Genomic DNA, 16,317 nt, shown 5'->3' on the forward strand with positions numbered 1-16,317 from the left:
CGTTGTAGCATGGGAAGGATTTCCTTCCTTTCTGACGCTGAATTATATTCCATGGTTTGTATATCCCGCATTCTGTTTATCCATCTGCAGACATCCGGGTGGCTCCCACCTCCCAAAATGCAAATGTATCAATAGCTCTTTGAGACCCTCCTTTCAACTCGTTTGGATACACACTCAGAAGTGGAAATGGTAGAACATACAGTAATTCTATTTTTAAGTTTTTGAGGAATTGCCCTGCTATTTTCCATAGCGATTCTACCGTTTTACACTCTCACCAACAGGGACAAGGGTTCCAACTTCTCCACATCCTCACCAACACTTTACTTTCTGGGTTGTTGTTTTCTTTATAATAGCTATACCAATGGGTGTGCTAAATTTCTAGAAAATACAATTTTTTTTACCATGGAAGTTTTCTTTTTTTAAGCAAAGATCTTTTTTATTGTTTTTTTTAATGTTTATTTTTTATTTTTGAGAGAGAGAGCATGTGTAAACAGGGGAAGGGCAGAGAGGGAGGGAGACACAGAGTCCGAAGCAGGCTCCAGGCTCCGAGCTGTCAGCACAGAGCCTGTCACGGGGCTCAAACTCACAAACCGTGAGATCGTGACCTGAGCCGAAGTTGGACGCTTAACCGACTGAGCCACCCAGGCGCCCCAGCAAGCTTACTCTTTCAAGGCAATATCAGAAATAATATTTGTACATCTCAGCACAGACAGAAGTATTGGGAACACAAAAGAAATGTGTAGGCAAATTCTTCTGGGGCTTGCTATTTGTTTTCAAATATTTGAGCCCAGTCTGTATACCTATTCAGCAAACTCCAGAAACTTAAAATGTGATAGTGGACAAGACAGTTACAAACACATGTCTAAGGAACAAGCGTACCTAGTAGCCCCATAAACAGCTGGCAGCTGAGTGACCAGTGAGGTAGGAAGGACATGGTGGGTCGTTAATATAAAAAGGGGTTCTGGGGCACCTGGGTAGCTCAGTTGGTTAAACATCCAACTCTCGGTTTCGGCTCAGGTCATGATCTCATGGTTTTGTGAGTTCGAGCTCTGCATCAGGCTCTGTGCTGACAGTGCAGAGCCTGCTTGGGATTCTCTCTCTCTCTCTCTCTCTCTCTCTCTCTCTCCCCCCCCCCCCATCATGTTGTCACTGTCTCTCTCAAAATAAATAAACTTAAAAAAAAATGTTTTTTGAAATTTTTAGTGGAAGGCAAGTCATAAAATGTTTAAGATGGAATCAGCCTTAGAAATTGTCTTCTCGGGGCACCTGGGTGGCTTAGTCAGTTAAGCATCCAGCTTCAGCTCAGGTCACCATCTTGCGGTTTGTGGGTTTGAGCCCCGCATCAGGCTCTCCGCTGTCAGCACAGGACCTGCTTCAGATCCTCTGTCCCCCTCTCTCACTGTCCCTCCCCCACTTGCTCATGTTCTCTCTCTCCCTCTCTAAAATAAATAAAACTTAAAAAAATAAAGATTTATTTTACTTTTTACTTCTTGAGAGAGTCCTGGATCCCTGAGTCCCGGTGGTGACCAGATTGCAGAAGAGCCTGGAACGGGCATGTGCGTGTGAGTCCACGTTTGCACAATAAAGAGATGGCACATGCAGGGAGGTGGGAAACACGTGCCGATATCCCTCCCAGAAAGACTCTACTGTATCCAAAGATAAGCGGGATGGGTGGAATGATTTAGTGTCTGTCAATAAGGAAAACAAACTAGAACACAGTAGAAAACTTAGATAATGGGGACATTAAGGGAAGCGGATGTTGAACAATTTGTAAGCTCACTGAAGACTAGAGTCAAGAACTTTCATTTCAAGAAGGAATTGGAAAGTACGTTAAAATCCTAAGAAGTGTTGTCACATGATCAAAAGTTACTCTGATACCAAATATTGCTACTGACAAGTAGGGTGGGGGAAACTATTTGCTGTCCCTGTGCATCAGGAATGGAGCAGACTTAGGACACGGGAAATTAGAATCGAGTAAACCTACACCCACCACAAAACAGTACCTCGAAGTACGTTTTCCTTCCCGCTCAGAAGTAGTGAGAGACTCAAGAGACACATTGAGGTGGGAAGGAAAGGATACAGAGAAGGAAAGACAGTAACTAATTTCTGGACCTTTCTGTTTGCCATCATCACGAAGTTACCCTAAACTGGGGTTTGGCAAGCACGCCAACCGGTCATTCTAGAAAGCTCCAGTCAAGAAATGTGATGAGGACCTTGCTAGTAAGTAAAATGCACCACCGAATGATTTCACCTGAGTGTCTTTGTCCCTTTAACGTCCAATGTATGAAAACGGGTATACTAATAAGCTTTTGGAACCAGAGCATTTTTCTTCTAAGAAGTACATCTTATGCCTTTATTCATGTAGCTTTAGTGCTCATACCTGTGCCCGCAATGGAAATTCCTTTTCCAAATTACGAATCGGTTCATACGCATCACATCAAATTTTCAAATCTCTAGGGTATTTCCACTAAAATACATATTCTGCGCTATAATCTGGCTGCATTTTTATACATATATGAATAGATTAAGTAGTGTCCTACAAACGTCATATTCAAACAATATATTTGGTTTGGGATATCATGTAGCATGAGATAATTATATATCAGTGCAGTACTTTTTACCTTATATGTAACACCAACACAAAGTTTTTGCACAAAAGACTGGTTTTATTGAAATAAATTTTACATAAGTCATGGACAATGTTCATGAAAGCCCCATTTGCCCCCCTTTAAGATTTATTTTCTATTTGACTATCTACAACATATACCTTGGCATGAAACAAAGTCTCAAACTTATTCGAGTAGTTCAATTAATAAATTTCAGTCCCGATTTTAAGGAGGTAAAAAGAAAAATATAATTGTTTGCCGTTCACGTGAAGTGATTTCTCATTTTCCTACTCTTTTCATCTCTTAACCTACTTCTCAGAGTTTGTTTCTAACTTGAGGCAATCCTCCGCTGAAGTATTACCATGTGATTCTAGAATGCTCTACCCGTTTTGCATCTGTTGAGGATAAAATACTTGGAATTATGATTCAGTCTACCAAGACAAAATATGGGGGGGGGGGGTGTCATAGTAGCCCTTCTGATAAGAGAAAATAAAAATCACCCTTCATTTCTTCCCCCAAAACTCAACTGGCTAGATGTGCGTGTTCAATATGGTAGCCACCTGTGGCAATCTAAAATTAAATTTAATTAAAAATTCTAAATTACTTAAAAATTCTGCAGTTATGCCAGTCATTGTTCAAGTGGTCAAAAAGCACATGTATCTGGGGGTCACTACATTTGGACAGCACAGATATAGAACATTTCCATCACTGCAGAAAATCCTACTTAACAGCACTGAACTAGACCATGTAGGAGTTGATTCATATATAAATATGTGAAATATGCACTTTTTCCTTCTTAGTCACGAGAGCTACTTGTTAAAGCTTATCTTCAACTCACAATCCTGTTGATTTTAGCTCAAGACAATGGTATAAAAATAGATATTTGTACAATTTCTCCAAATCATACGATGTGTTGTAAGAGTCCAAAGCCCTAAAATGAATCCCATCTTTGCCACCATAAAACAGTCTCATGAGCTCCCTGCGGACTGCAGCATTATGGCCATGGGCAGAGTTCTCCTGTGGTATCTGCAAGGAAGCCTTGCTAGGGGCTCCTCACCATGGTGGACTAGCCATCCCTGCTATCCTGTGCAGCCACCTTGGAAGAGGAGTCCCTGAGGGTACTACCTCTGCTCCCTGGTCTAAGGTGGGTCCCAGGACCCCCAAGGTTCCCACTCAGGGCAGGGGGACCATCCATGCAGCCCACATAAGGCTTCCTAGGACCAGCCAGGCCCCACACGGCCTCTGCTAGGGCCCCCAGTGCACCCTCTGAATGTCCTGTGCCCAATGCACGGGCAGACAATCCAGCCCTTCTTTCTACAGTCAATGCCCAAATTATGCCCAAAGTCTCTCCCAAGACCCTACACTTACAAAACATCATTGAAAAATATGAAAATAGCAGTTTGTATAAGCCCAAGGAAAACTCTCCTCAGTAAAAGAAATCATACATTAAAACTCCTTCAAAATAGGGGTGCCTGGTGGTTCGGTTGGTTAAGCGTCCGACTTCAGCTCAAGTCATGATCTCACGGTCCGTGTGTTCGAGCCCCATGTCAGACTCTGTGCTGACAGCTCAGAGCCTGGAGCCTGCTTCAGATTCTGTGTCTCTCTTCCTCTCTCTGCCCCTCCCCCATTTGCACACTCTCTCTCTCTCTGTCTCTCAAAAATAAATAAAATGTTAAAAAAAATTTTTAATAAAAAAATAAAGGTAAATAAAATAAAATCTCATTTGACTAGCCCAATACAAATGTTCTTTTTACAACCCCTTTCTTTATTCCTGGATTCTTAAAATCAGTGCGATCAACTTCCTAATTTGGTCTTTGAGTTATAATTTTTAAAACGAACGCATTTTCTAAAATATTAAAGGTGGATTGTTTAGAAATAAGTATATGCAAATGAACCCTTACATATTACTTCTATAAACCCATTTATCAACTCTCCAGCCCCCAGAGAGAAGTATTCATAAATGTGAAATTTGAAAACCATTTTTCCTAACTATGACCGTGATGTCTAGACTTTGTCCTTACGCACAAACCGTTATTCCACAACACCAAGATTGCTAGCTCCACGGGACAGGGAGATTCTGCAGTCTTCTGATGGATGGTATTAAAGCTGAAGGCTGAAAGATACTTTGGTGGTATAGCTGGGAACAGATTCTGTAACAAGAGGAACAAGTCGATTCAACCAGTCCCCATTTTATCACCAACTGTAGCTACAAGCCATGGCTTAGGTCACCACACAAGTTACTACATCATATGTTAAGGGTAGAGATAAATGCACTCTCCTGTCCCCATTAAGGGTGACATTTGCCTTCACCAATCCTAGTCGTGCGTTAGAAACATTTACATCTAGAAGAGAATTCTTAACCCTCATTCTTTTGCAATCTCTCCAACAGACTCACACGGCTGCATCAGGATCTGGGAACCTTTATGACCCTAAAATAATACCGACTGACAAAAGAGAAATCAAAGGCCAAGGACCTGAGACTGTGGACACCAGGTAGAAGAGAAGATGGTTTGGGAGCAAAGTTGGGGCTATTCCTAAACCAAGTAGGATCTTAGGAAGTATGCCTTTTCTTAGTCTTGCTGTTGACACTGGTTACTGCCCACTCTGTCTTCACAGCCAAATTCTGTCAAAGGATGGTCTAGACCAATGGCTCTCCAGGTGAGGCTCCCGGACCCAAGGCATCAACATCACCTGGGAACTTGTTAGAAATGCACGTTCTAAGCCCTACCCCGGACCTGGCGAGTCAAAATCTCGGAGGGCGGGGCCTGCAGGTGATTTTTTTTAGGTTCACTAATGCTTGAGGACCAGTGAGGAGTTTCACTTCCTCATCATGCTTGAATCACATGACGTTGGAGGGTCACATGTCTCACTAAAGCTACCCTTTTTTCCTTACAGCTTTGGACTCTGGGTCTGACTCAGACATTAGAGTGAAAGGGAAGGAGAGAAAAGAGGGAAGACACCACGATGAAGAAAAGAAAACAAACTTTAAAAATATGCCCAACCACATATAGGTTGAACTGTTAAGAAATTGTCATTTTTGGGGATGCCTGGGTGGCTCGGACAGTTAAGCATCCAACTTCAGCTCAGGTCATGATCTCACGGTTCATGGGTTTGAACCCCACATCGGACTCTGTGCTGACAGCTCAGAGCCTAGAGCCTGTTTCAGATTCTGTCTCTCTCTCTTTCTCTCTCTCTCTCTCTGCCTCTCCCCCGCTTGTGCACTCTCTCTCTCTCTTTCTTAAAAATAAACTTTAAAAAAATTTAAAACAAAGAAATTGTCATTTTTACAGGTAAAAACCAGCTGAATATTGGCAATATCCTGTGAACCAATATAAACATATGAAGGATAGAATTATTATAATTATTTAGAAATAAATGAGTGAGTTCAAAAGCTATCATCACTAGAGGAGCCTGAGTGGCTCAGCTAGTTAAGCGTCTGACTTTGGGCTCAGGTTCTGATCTCAGGGTTCATAAGTTCAAGCCCCATGTCAGGCTCTGTGCTGACAGCCCAGGACTGGAGCCTGCTTTGGATTCTAGGTCTCTCTCTGTCTCTGCCTCTCCCCCACTCATACTCTGCCTCTCAAAAATAAATAAACATTAAAAAAATTAAAATGAAAAAAGCTATCAACACTAAAGTTAAATTTTAAAAGCAAATTATGTTATCGCTGACCAACAGATCCAAAGCTAAATACCTGTGTTCTCTAATTCTTTCTTGCATTTTTAAACAATAACTCTAAAATGCAACTATGAACAAATCAACAAAATACAACAATGAAGGTTTACCCAAGAGGAAAATTATACAACCCAAAGATAAATTTTGACAAAATAAATGGTTCTCTATTTGTTTCATGTTTCACACAAATTTCTAATTTATTTCACAATATTTGGTTTTCTCAAAGATTTTTTAGTGTTTATTTTTGAGAGAGAGAGAGAGAGAGAGCAAGTGGGAGAGGGGCAGAGACAGAGGGAGACAGAGGATCCGAAGTCGGCTCTGGGCTGAGAGCAGAGAGACCATTGTGGGGCTCAAACTCACGAACCGTGAGATCGTGACCTGAGCTGAGGTTGGACATTCAACCGACCAAGCCACCCAGGCACACCTATCTCATAATATTTCAACATCCAAGATTAGGGATGACCGAATAGATCGGAGGTAAAAGTTTTAATTTGACAAATAAATGGTGTCTTTCAGTGCTGTCATGAAACCCCTGAATAGCTACATGTGATCAATCAGCTTTAGTCCATGAATGGGGGGTGGGGGGCAGGCAGCAAGCCCACATGCAAATTTTCTGAGGGTGACCGAGGTGCACATTTTCAAAGCTCTGGGGGCCAGGGCCACCTCCTCCCTAAATCCACCTGCGGGACATCTTTCTGGCAGGTCCATACCTAACTCACAAAAACAAGGGACCTGGAAAAGTAAGAGAGAACTCTCAGGCATCCATACCCAGGAAGCAGGTGGCAATTAGAAAAACAAAGAGTGACTTATGCCTTTTTCCTGTGTTTGTGTGCTTGTGGCAGAAAGAAGGGCTTCTGACATTCCGGAAAACACTTTGGAAAACAGCCACTGGGGAGAAGGCTTCCCGCCCTTTCCTGAGGTCCTGTGACCGCCCGTGCTCCTCTGTAATATCACCAGCCGTGGGAAAACCAGAGCTAAACCAACCTAGGTACTAGTCTGCCACCTCGCGTTTCTCCTTTTGTGATTTTTATATATAAGTGGACCTTGATTTATGTAAGACCCAACTTTTCTAAAGTTGAACTTAAATGGACTTTGAAATGGAATCTTACCTTCCCATTAACTAGGATAGCCTTTTGTCAATGTCATTTAGTTAAAAACTCATATACAGTCAGTAATGCCAAGTCTGAAGTGTATGCTCCCTGGCCTGTCAAATAGTTGATGACAAGTACACTAGAAAATGTTAGTATTTTAGAGAAACTATAGATATTTGGTACCTGGAAAAATAACCAATTAGCGTGTTGTCGATGTGACTCATGCCAAATGTGTCGCATGAGCGCACAGAATCTTGTATATTCATTTAAAAGAGGGGCGCCTGGGTGGCACAGTCGGTTAAGCGTCCGACTTCAGCCAGGTCACGATCTCGCGGCCCGTGAGTTCGAGCCCCACGTCAGGCTCTGGGCTGATGGCTCGGAGCCTGGAGCCTGTTTCCGATTCTGTGTCTCCCTCTCTCTCTGCCCCTCCCCCGTTCATGCTCTGTCTCTCTCTGTCCCAAAAATAAATTAAAAAAACGTTGAAAAAAAAATTTTAAAAGAATTTTAAAGGTGATTGACGTACCTCTTTCTTTAAGATCTTCAATATAGGCTTTCAAAAATTCTTTATCAAAGTGTTGACGATCTTGTTCACTTTCCATCACTTCCACACCGTCTTCACACTGGGTATTATCAATAGGATTGTCCATAAGGCTTACAAATCTATTCGAGAAAATATGGACAGTATCACATTTTCACCTGTGCATTTTTAACCGCAACATTCCTCTCACATGAAGTGAAGTTTTGTGGTACCGAATCGCAAGTTCTTGGTTATCCTTGAAGGTCACAGCCGGCCACATAATATTAACGTCACCAGTGGAACTGCCCTGTGGAAAAATCTAACAGGATTATGGGAGCAGTCCTTTCCTGCTCAGGGCCTGCTGGGAAAATGAGAGCTACTTAGCTGCAAAGGACAGTGGACAGGAGGCCCTGAGACAGACGCTAACACTTGCTCACAGTCAGGCCCTTTAAACTGGGTGATGTCCGATGGAATAGAATAGAAACCCCAGAACTAGACCCACAAACGTATGGCCAACTCATCTTTGACAAAGCAGGAAAGAACATCCAATGGAAAAAAGACAGTCTCTTTAACAAATGGTGCTGGGAGAACTGGACAGCAACATGCAGAAGATTGAAACTAGACCACTTTCTCACACCATTCACAAAAATAAGCTCAAAATGGATAAAGGACCTGAATGTGAGACAGGAAACTATCAAAACCCTAGAGGAGAAAGCAGGAAAAGACCTCTCTGACCTCAGCCGTAGCAATTTCTTACTTGACACATCCCCAAAGGCAAGGGAATTAAAAGCAAAAATGAACTACTGGGACCTTATGAAGATAAAAAGCTTCTGCACAGCAAAGGAAACAACCAACAAAACTAAAAGGCAACCAACAGAATGGGAAAAGATATTTGCAGATGACATATCAGACAAAGGGCTAGTATCCAAAATCTATAAAGAGTTCACCAAACTCCACACCCGAAAAACAAATAATCCAGTGAAGAAATGGGCAGAAAACATGAATAGACACTTCTCTAAAGAAGACATCCGGATGACCAACAGGCACATGAAAAGATGCTCAACGTCGCTCCTCATCAGGGAAATACAAATCAAAACCACACTCAGATATCACCTCACACCAGTCAGAGTGGCCAAAATGAACAAATCAGGAGACTATAGATGCTGGAGAGGATGTGGAGAAACGGGAACCCTCTTGCACTGTTGGTGGGAATGCAAATTGGTGCAGCCACTCTGGAAAACAGTGTGGAGGTTCCTCAAAAAATTAAAAATAGACCTACCCTATGACCCAGCAATAGCACTGCTAGGAATTTACCCAAGGGATACAGGAGTACTGATGCATAGGGGCACTTGTACCCCAATGTTTATAGCAGCACTCTCAACAATAGCCAAATTGTGGAAAGAGCCTAAATGTCCATCAACTGATGAATGGATAAAGAAATTGTGGTTGATATACACAATGGAGTACTACGTGGCAATGAGAAAGCACGAAATATGGCCCTTTGTAGCAACGTGGATGGAACTGGAGAGTGTGATGCTAAGTGAAATAAGCTATACAGAGAAAGACAGATACCATATGGTTTCACTCTTATGTGGATCCTGAGAAACTTAACAGAAACCCATGGGGGAGGGGAAGGAAAAAAAAAAAAAAAGGAGGTTAGAGTGGAAGAGAGCCAAAGCATAAGAGACTCTTAAAAACTGAGAACAAACTGAGGGTTGATGGGGGGTGGGAGGGAGGGGAGGGTGGGCGATGGGTATTGAGGAGGGCACCTTTTGGGATGAGCACTGGGTGTCGTATGGAAACCAATTTGACAATAAACTTCATATATTGAAAAAAAAATTTTTTTTAAATAATAAACTGGGTGATGTCCTACTATGTTTGCTATGACTCCCAACTAGTGTTATCAAACTCTAAAACGAGGTGAGTTAAGTTACAGAGGACACTCAATAGACAAAATCCCCACAACGAAAAAGATGGAAAGGAAAGAAACGAAAATGGGATTTGATCTGTCTTCACAGTTTTCAAAGATGTTTTGATGTGAAAGGGGATGTTATTATTTCAATTCAAAATAGGAAATCCCTCAGGGCACCTGGGTGGCTCAGTGGGTTAAGCATCCGACTTCGGCTCAGGTCATGATCTCACCGTTCGTGGGTTCGAGCCCCGCGTCGGGCTCTGTGCTGACAGCTGGGAGCCTGGAACTTGCTTGGGATTCTGTGTCTCCCTCTCTCTCTGCCCCTCCCCCACTTGCGCACACACACACACACACACACACACACACACACTGTCTCTCTCAAAAATAAATAAACATTAAAACAAAATTTTTTTTAATAAAAAGAAAAAAAAAAGGAAATCCCTCAAATAGTCTTTGGTCTGTGGGCCCGGCCGGCTTGGGCGATAGCTGTTCTCATTGGTTTGTAGGAGTTCTATATACATGGAAGATAAAGCCACCCATCTATCCTATTTCAGTATACATATTCCTTAGTTCATTTCCCTTTTAACTTTATTGTCTAACGTGGAGAGAGCAACAAAGTTGTAATTTCCTTTGCAAGCTCTTTTATTGAATTAATTTTATCGCCCTTCGCTATCCAGGAAAAAAGAAAAAGCCTGTAGGTTATCATTCTTCAATGTTTTATCCAAGTAATCGCTGTCTGTATTTTATTTTTTGCTGTTTGTTTATTCATTTTGAGTGACAAAGAGAACAAGAGCAGAAGGGAAGAGACAGAGAGAGAGAGAGAGAGAGAGGAAGAGAGAAAGGGAGAGAGAGGGAATCCCAAGAAGGCTCTAGGCCATCAGCTCAGAGCCCGACACAGGGCCTGGATCCCGTGAACTGTGAGATCACGACCTGAGCTGCAATCAAGAGTCAGATGCTTCGTCGACTGAGCCACCCAAGCGCCCCTGTATGTATTTTAAAATTTGATAGGCACAAGGATACTTTTTATTGAAAGCCATAGTCTCTCACCCTGCCTCTGTCTCTCAGATCCTAGAGGCAAGCTCTTTCATCTGTGAATCATTATTTTTACTTAACCTGCCAGAAATCTCTTTTACGCAGGACAAATACTTCAATGTTGTTACATCAAGCGGAGGCATCCCTTCTCTTCCCTTCAGTTGCCCGACCCTCCCACCTCCCAGTTTTTACGATCCATACTTTCACTTTTTCAACATCCTAGTATGAAAATTTTCCAACGTTCAAAAGGGTCGAAAAAATTTTACAGTGAACACCCCCATACCCACCACCTAGGTTCCATACGTAAGATTTTATGGCTTTTGCCTTATCACACACCCAGCCGTCCTCCCTCCATCCACTCGTCAGGCCGTCTTATTTTTTGATGCATTCAAAGCACATCGCAGACATCACAGACTTTTACTTTTGCATTAACACCAACGCTGTCCGCATCCTGATCCAAAACCGTATTTAACTTTTCCATCTTGCCTGAAGTTTGATTCTAAAGTTGAAAAATTTGTATTCTTGGGACAATTATCTGGGAAGGCTTGGTGATGCCTTCTCCCTGGGGAGGCTCCAAACACAGAACTCCGGGGTCTTTCCCCCAGGGCCACCCTAGAGGAAACCTCAGGCTTTTGGCCAGGGGGCCAGACTGCGGGGGGGGGGGTGAGTGGTCTGCCGGATGGAATCGAGGAGGAGATTGGAAGGTGGGGGGGGTCATCTGTTTACATGAGATTTTCCTTTATTTTTAGCACCATGTCTCAGGCGGCACCAACACATGCCTGGAATTTCTGACCTCGAGCTTCTTCGGAGTTCTCCAGGGCAAATGGGCTCAGTTTCTTGGTTTCTAAACTTGGTTTCTAAACTTGGTTGCCATACAATTTTTATCAGTCACCACTGTTCTGTCTGCCGTTTGTCTCCCAAAGTTGTCTTATGGTCTCTCATTCGGGGAAAGCCTTCTCCCGCTTTCTCGATCATTGTCGATTGTAGGTTTTATTATTTTCCTCATCTCAGCGGGGTCTCCAGAAGGATAGGTGTTAAATACGTGGTCAAGCTACCATCATTAACATCGTATTCCTTTTATAGTTTTCTTTTTACATTTAATCTGTGGCTTTCTCTGTATGTCTTCCTACATGCTGTATACGATACACAGCACATACATGGCTATGTGCCGTAAGCTGTCTTACGCTATAAAGTGACGAACAGACTTTGTCTTTCCCTGAGTAGCCAACTTCCTTAATGGCGTATTAAGTCACTCATACCTTCCCCACTGGTTTATGAAAATCCCTGTATCATATACTAGGGTTAATTTCAGTACTACCTATTCTGTTCTAATAATTCACCTACGAATCATTGCCTAACACGACCTCATTTTAATTATTACACGCCAGTTTTTTGTTTTAAGTTTATTTATTTATTTTGAGAGAGAGAGTGAGCGTGGGAGGGACAGAGAGAGATAGAGAGAGAATCCCAAGCAGGCTCTACGTTATCAGCATGGAGCCCGATGCGGGTTCGAACTCACAAACTGTGAGGTCATGACCTGAGCTGAAACCAAGAGTCGGATGCTTAACCCGACTGAGCCACACAGGTGCCCCGTTATTCTACCTTTTAAACCCATCATAATTCTCAGTAAGGCAAATTCTGCCCCGTCACTCTTGTTTTCCAAAGTTATCATTGCTGTTCTTAGCTTTTTGCCTTTTAGGTGTACTTTCACATCAGCTTTTCAAGTTCCAAAAAAAGAAATTCCACTGGAGTTATGGTTGGGATCATATTATACACTTAAGTATAATTTTTGGAAGAAATCATATGTTTATAGTCTTTTCATCCAGAAAAGACAGTATGTCTTTCCAAATATTCAAGACCTCTTCGTTAGGCTTTGGGAGCACTTTTTAGTTTATTCCTTATAAAGAGCTATTTTGCTAGCATTTTGTCTAGATTTCTTTTTTAGGTTTTTATATTTTTGGCTAATACTATTACTGTCATTATTCCCTTCCACTATTTTTCTATAGGTTATTTATAGAAGTCTTAATGCAAACTTATATCTAGGGGTTTTTTTTTATTAAACTTTTAGGGGCGCCTGGGGGGCTCAGTCGGTTGAACTTCCGACGTCGGCTCAGGTCACGATCTCACGCTTCGTGGGTTCAAGCTCCTTGTCAGACTCTGTGCTGACAGTTCAGAGCCTGAAGCCTATTTCGGATTCTGTGTCTTCCTCTCTGTCTCTGTCCCTCCCCCACTTGTGCTCTGCTTCTCTCTCTCAAAAATAAATAAACATTAAAAAAAATTTACACTTTTATTAATTTAAAGAGCTTCCATCCGGTTCTTTGAGATTTCCAAGTCCTACAATTATTATCGTTTGACATGACTTTAGTTGCCTGCACACAGGTCAGTTTTACCCTGAGCGGAAGTCTCCTGACCAGAAGTCTCCCTCCCGTGCATCCTTGGTTGAGAAGCTGTCACGCCTGCTCCCAGCTGGCTGAATGTGGAAGGGGCTTAAGGGTGGGTCCTGCCAGCCCTCTCACCAGGGGGCCCCTTCTCGTCCAGAAGACATTCCTGGGACAGCCAAGGACAGGGGAGGACCCATTCCAGTGGAAAGAGTATGGTGGGGCAGTGGGGAGATGTCATACCCCATTCATCTTGTGATTACACAGTGATGGATGTAGTCTCTCTCTTTGCAGTTGTCAACTTCTTTACTTCTGTCTGCTATGCATCTTATTGCCAGGATTGGAAGACGAGGAAGATTTATGCTGATAGTGAGCATTTACCACTGGAAGAATTGGGCTCCCCTGGGAAAGAGCCCCTTGAATGATGGTCTTAGCCAACAACTGGTACTCAAGGCAGGGGGACACTCTGGACACAGTGATGAAATGGCTGTCACTGGAGTGGCCTCGTGTAAAGCTTCCTGGAATGGGTCAAAACGGGCTCAGGAGAGAGGTGATGGGGGGACCCCCAAAGCCTCAAATTCTGGCAGCCGGGAGCCGAGGGGATGTGCCCTGGGGTCAGCTTCAAGGGAGAGTGGAGCGGGGGGCTTTTCAAGTCCACTGCCAAGGTAAGAAAGACCGTTCAGTGTCTCACGCCAGATTGGAATCTGTTTGGGTCACATTTGCATGGATGGTTTTTCTGAGTTTGGGGTGGTTTACACATACCTTTAAGGAAACCAGAGAGCGAGGCAACCAGGAAACATTCAAAGCCACTGACCCTCCAGGCTCAACAACAGACCAGGGAGCCCTGGACAACTGCCCTGTCACGCTTCAAACAGCGGTAGCATTTGCCCAGAAATCCTCTGAGTTCTACCTCCCCATGCCAGTGGCCAAAACCTTCAAAATCCTGTAAAAAGGCATCGGAACCTCTGTGAACCTCTGTGAACAGGGATCAGGTCCTCAGAGCACAAGAACCACCTAACCTGGTTCCTGAAACAGGCGGGCGCCCAGGCTCCAGGCTCCAGGCACTCCTTACCTTGTGTCTGACTGTCTCTACTGGGATCTACTCACTTTAAAGGTGTGGACGAGTCACACAGGGCCGTGGGGAGCTCCACCAAATGGTCCCCACTGACGACTAACAAGGCCAGCTTCTTTAGGTTAAGCAAGGCATACGGAAGATAGGTCAGCTTGTTCTTATACAAGATAAAGGTCTGCAGCTCTTCTAGCCTAAGAAGGAGCAAAAGGCAATAAAATATGAGGACTGACGTCACAGCTGAAAAACCAAAGCAAATGACACATCAATTCTGGTATGAAATCCCTATAGGCGACCCCTGCGAGAATAAGCTGACTTCAAAATTTAAATAGAGTCATGCCAGGTGACGTGAATTTTAAGTTTTCGCTGGCTTAATTGCCAGCCGAAGACCCAAAGAGAGCAGCGGGATAAGCAAACTGCACAACGTGCACGAGGCCGAGAGGGGGCCTGACACCCGGTCATCCCTCCAAGGAGCCGTCGCATTCCCCTGGGTCAGTGGGGCGTGGGAAAGGACCCGCCCTGGAGCTGGGCTGAGAATGAACAGATTTGGGCAACATATTGCCTTGTGCACATCTGGAAAGCACAGTATTCCTCCCCCGTCATATTTCCTATCTTTGAAATGGAAAAGCAACCCGCAGAATGAACAGGAAACGAGCAAACTACGCTCCAGCTGTGTTTCACTTCTTTCCCATTTTATTCTAACTCAGTGACACCCCCCCCCTCCAGCTTTTTCTTGCATTCACTTGCAAAACCTTGACTGATCCCACAAATATTTCACAGAGTTCCCCTTGTGTTTCAAAGTAGAGCAATTCCCACTTAGTCTCACAACCTGGGAAGCACCGATGCATTACAGGTGGCCAAGAGTACAGAAAGGTCGTATGAGTGACCTTCAGAACTGAGCCAGTTTTGGCCTCTGTGTCATAACAGCTTACTTATTATTATATACTTCAAGTATACTTAGAGTAGTAAGTATTACTTGCTTATTACTATATTGTTATAATGAAGACTGTGGATTTAAAACCATGTTAAACTCTGGACCAGCCATGCAGGAGCCTAATATTATTGGTGGAATGAATGAATGAATGAATGAATGAATCTTACATGATCCAGTGTAATTTTTTTTTTTTTTTAAAGTAAGCTCTACACTCAACGTGGGGCTTGAACTACGACCCTGAGATCAGGACTCGCATATTCTACTGACTGAGCCAGCCAGGCACCCCAGTGTGATTATTTTTTTAAAAATGACATACAAGTATATAATTGGAAAAAACTTACTAACCGTATCAATTTCGTTTGAAAGATTTGGTACAATAAACCAATAAATGAAACCAATAAAAATGATCCTTACTGATACTATAAACAGAGTGGTAATATGTATAAAAACACAGAGTGATAGGTTTCTATTCCATAGGTAATAAGCATGCTTTTCCATTTCTGTGGAATAAAAGAAAGCTAATGATAGCATTCTATTGAGGACAGAAGTAAATTAAAGTTCACCAAGACCAAGAAGGTGTGTTCAAATGCACATTTATGTGCACACACACGTACGACACAGACTGGAAATTGTCTTATTATTTCCCACAGACACATCTCCCGGAAACAACACACTCTTGGAAGATGCGTTGATTTTGAAGACCATTCATGGGTTACACATGTTTAAAGTGGCAACGGTGTTTAAGGCGTTAGTAACTAATGCATACACACCTCACCTTCAGAACGCGAGTAGCTACCTGTCTATATCTTGGGGCAGGTCGGTCAGGCTATTGTTGCTGATATCCAACCACTGCAAATTAGACATCCTCAGGACACAGATCGGGACACTGGCAAACTTGTTTGCCGCGATATCTACGAATGTCACTTGCTTCAAGTTACTTAACTAGAAAGGAATAACAATATGTATACTCTAATTACTTTTCTAGAATGAAGTTCGACTAATAATTTTTAGGTGATGTTTCTTCTCAAAGGCACCTCTAGAAATCTACGCAACACAGACCCATATAACATGAATTTTGGAGCACCTACGGATGTGCTCCATGCTG

The 16,317-nt window shown here is 43.0% G+C and overlaps 1 protein-coding gene across 2 annotated transcripts in view; it reads right to left on the reverse strand.

Moving 5' to 3' along the window:
* Positions 1 to 2,645: 2,645 nt before the first annotated feature.
* The window catches only part of LRRC2 (leucine rich repeat containing 2), a 39,076-nt gene continuing 25,404 nt past the window's right edge, over positions 2,646 to 16,317 (reverse strand). For both annotated transcript variants that reach the window (XM_019416575.2, XM_019416576.2), the window contains exons 6-9: positions 16,009 to 16,154; positions 14,317 to 14,472; positions 7,894 to 8,030; positions 2,646 to 4,756 (exon numbers count right to left, since the gene is read on the reverse strand). In XM_019416575.2, the coding sequence (XP_019272120.1) occupies positions 4,707 to 4,756; positions 7,894 to 8,030; positions 14,317 to 14,472; positions 16,009 to 16,154 (489 nt within the window). In that variant the 3' untranslated portion in view covers positions 2,646 to 4,706. The remainder of the gene's footprint in view (positions 4,757 to 7,893; positions 8,031 to 14,316; positions 14,473 to 16,008; positions 16,155 to 16,317) is intronic.

Source organism: Panthera pardus, unplaced genomic scaffold, assembly GCF_024362965.1.
Source record: "Panthera pardus isolate Hobbes unplaced genomic scaffold, ASM2436296v1 HiC_scaffold_8, whole genome shotgun sequence".
Classification (NCBI taxonomy): Eukaryota; Metazoa; Chordata; class Mammalia; order Carnivora; family Felidae; genus Panthera; species Panthera pardus.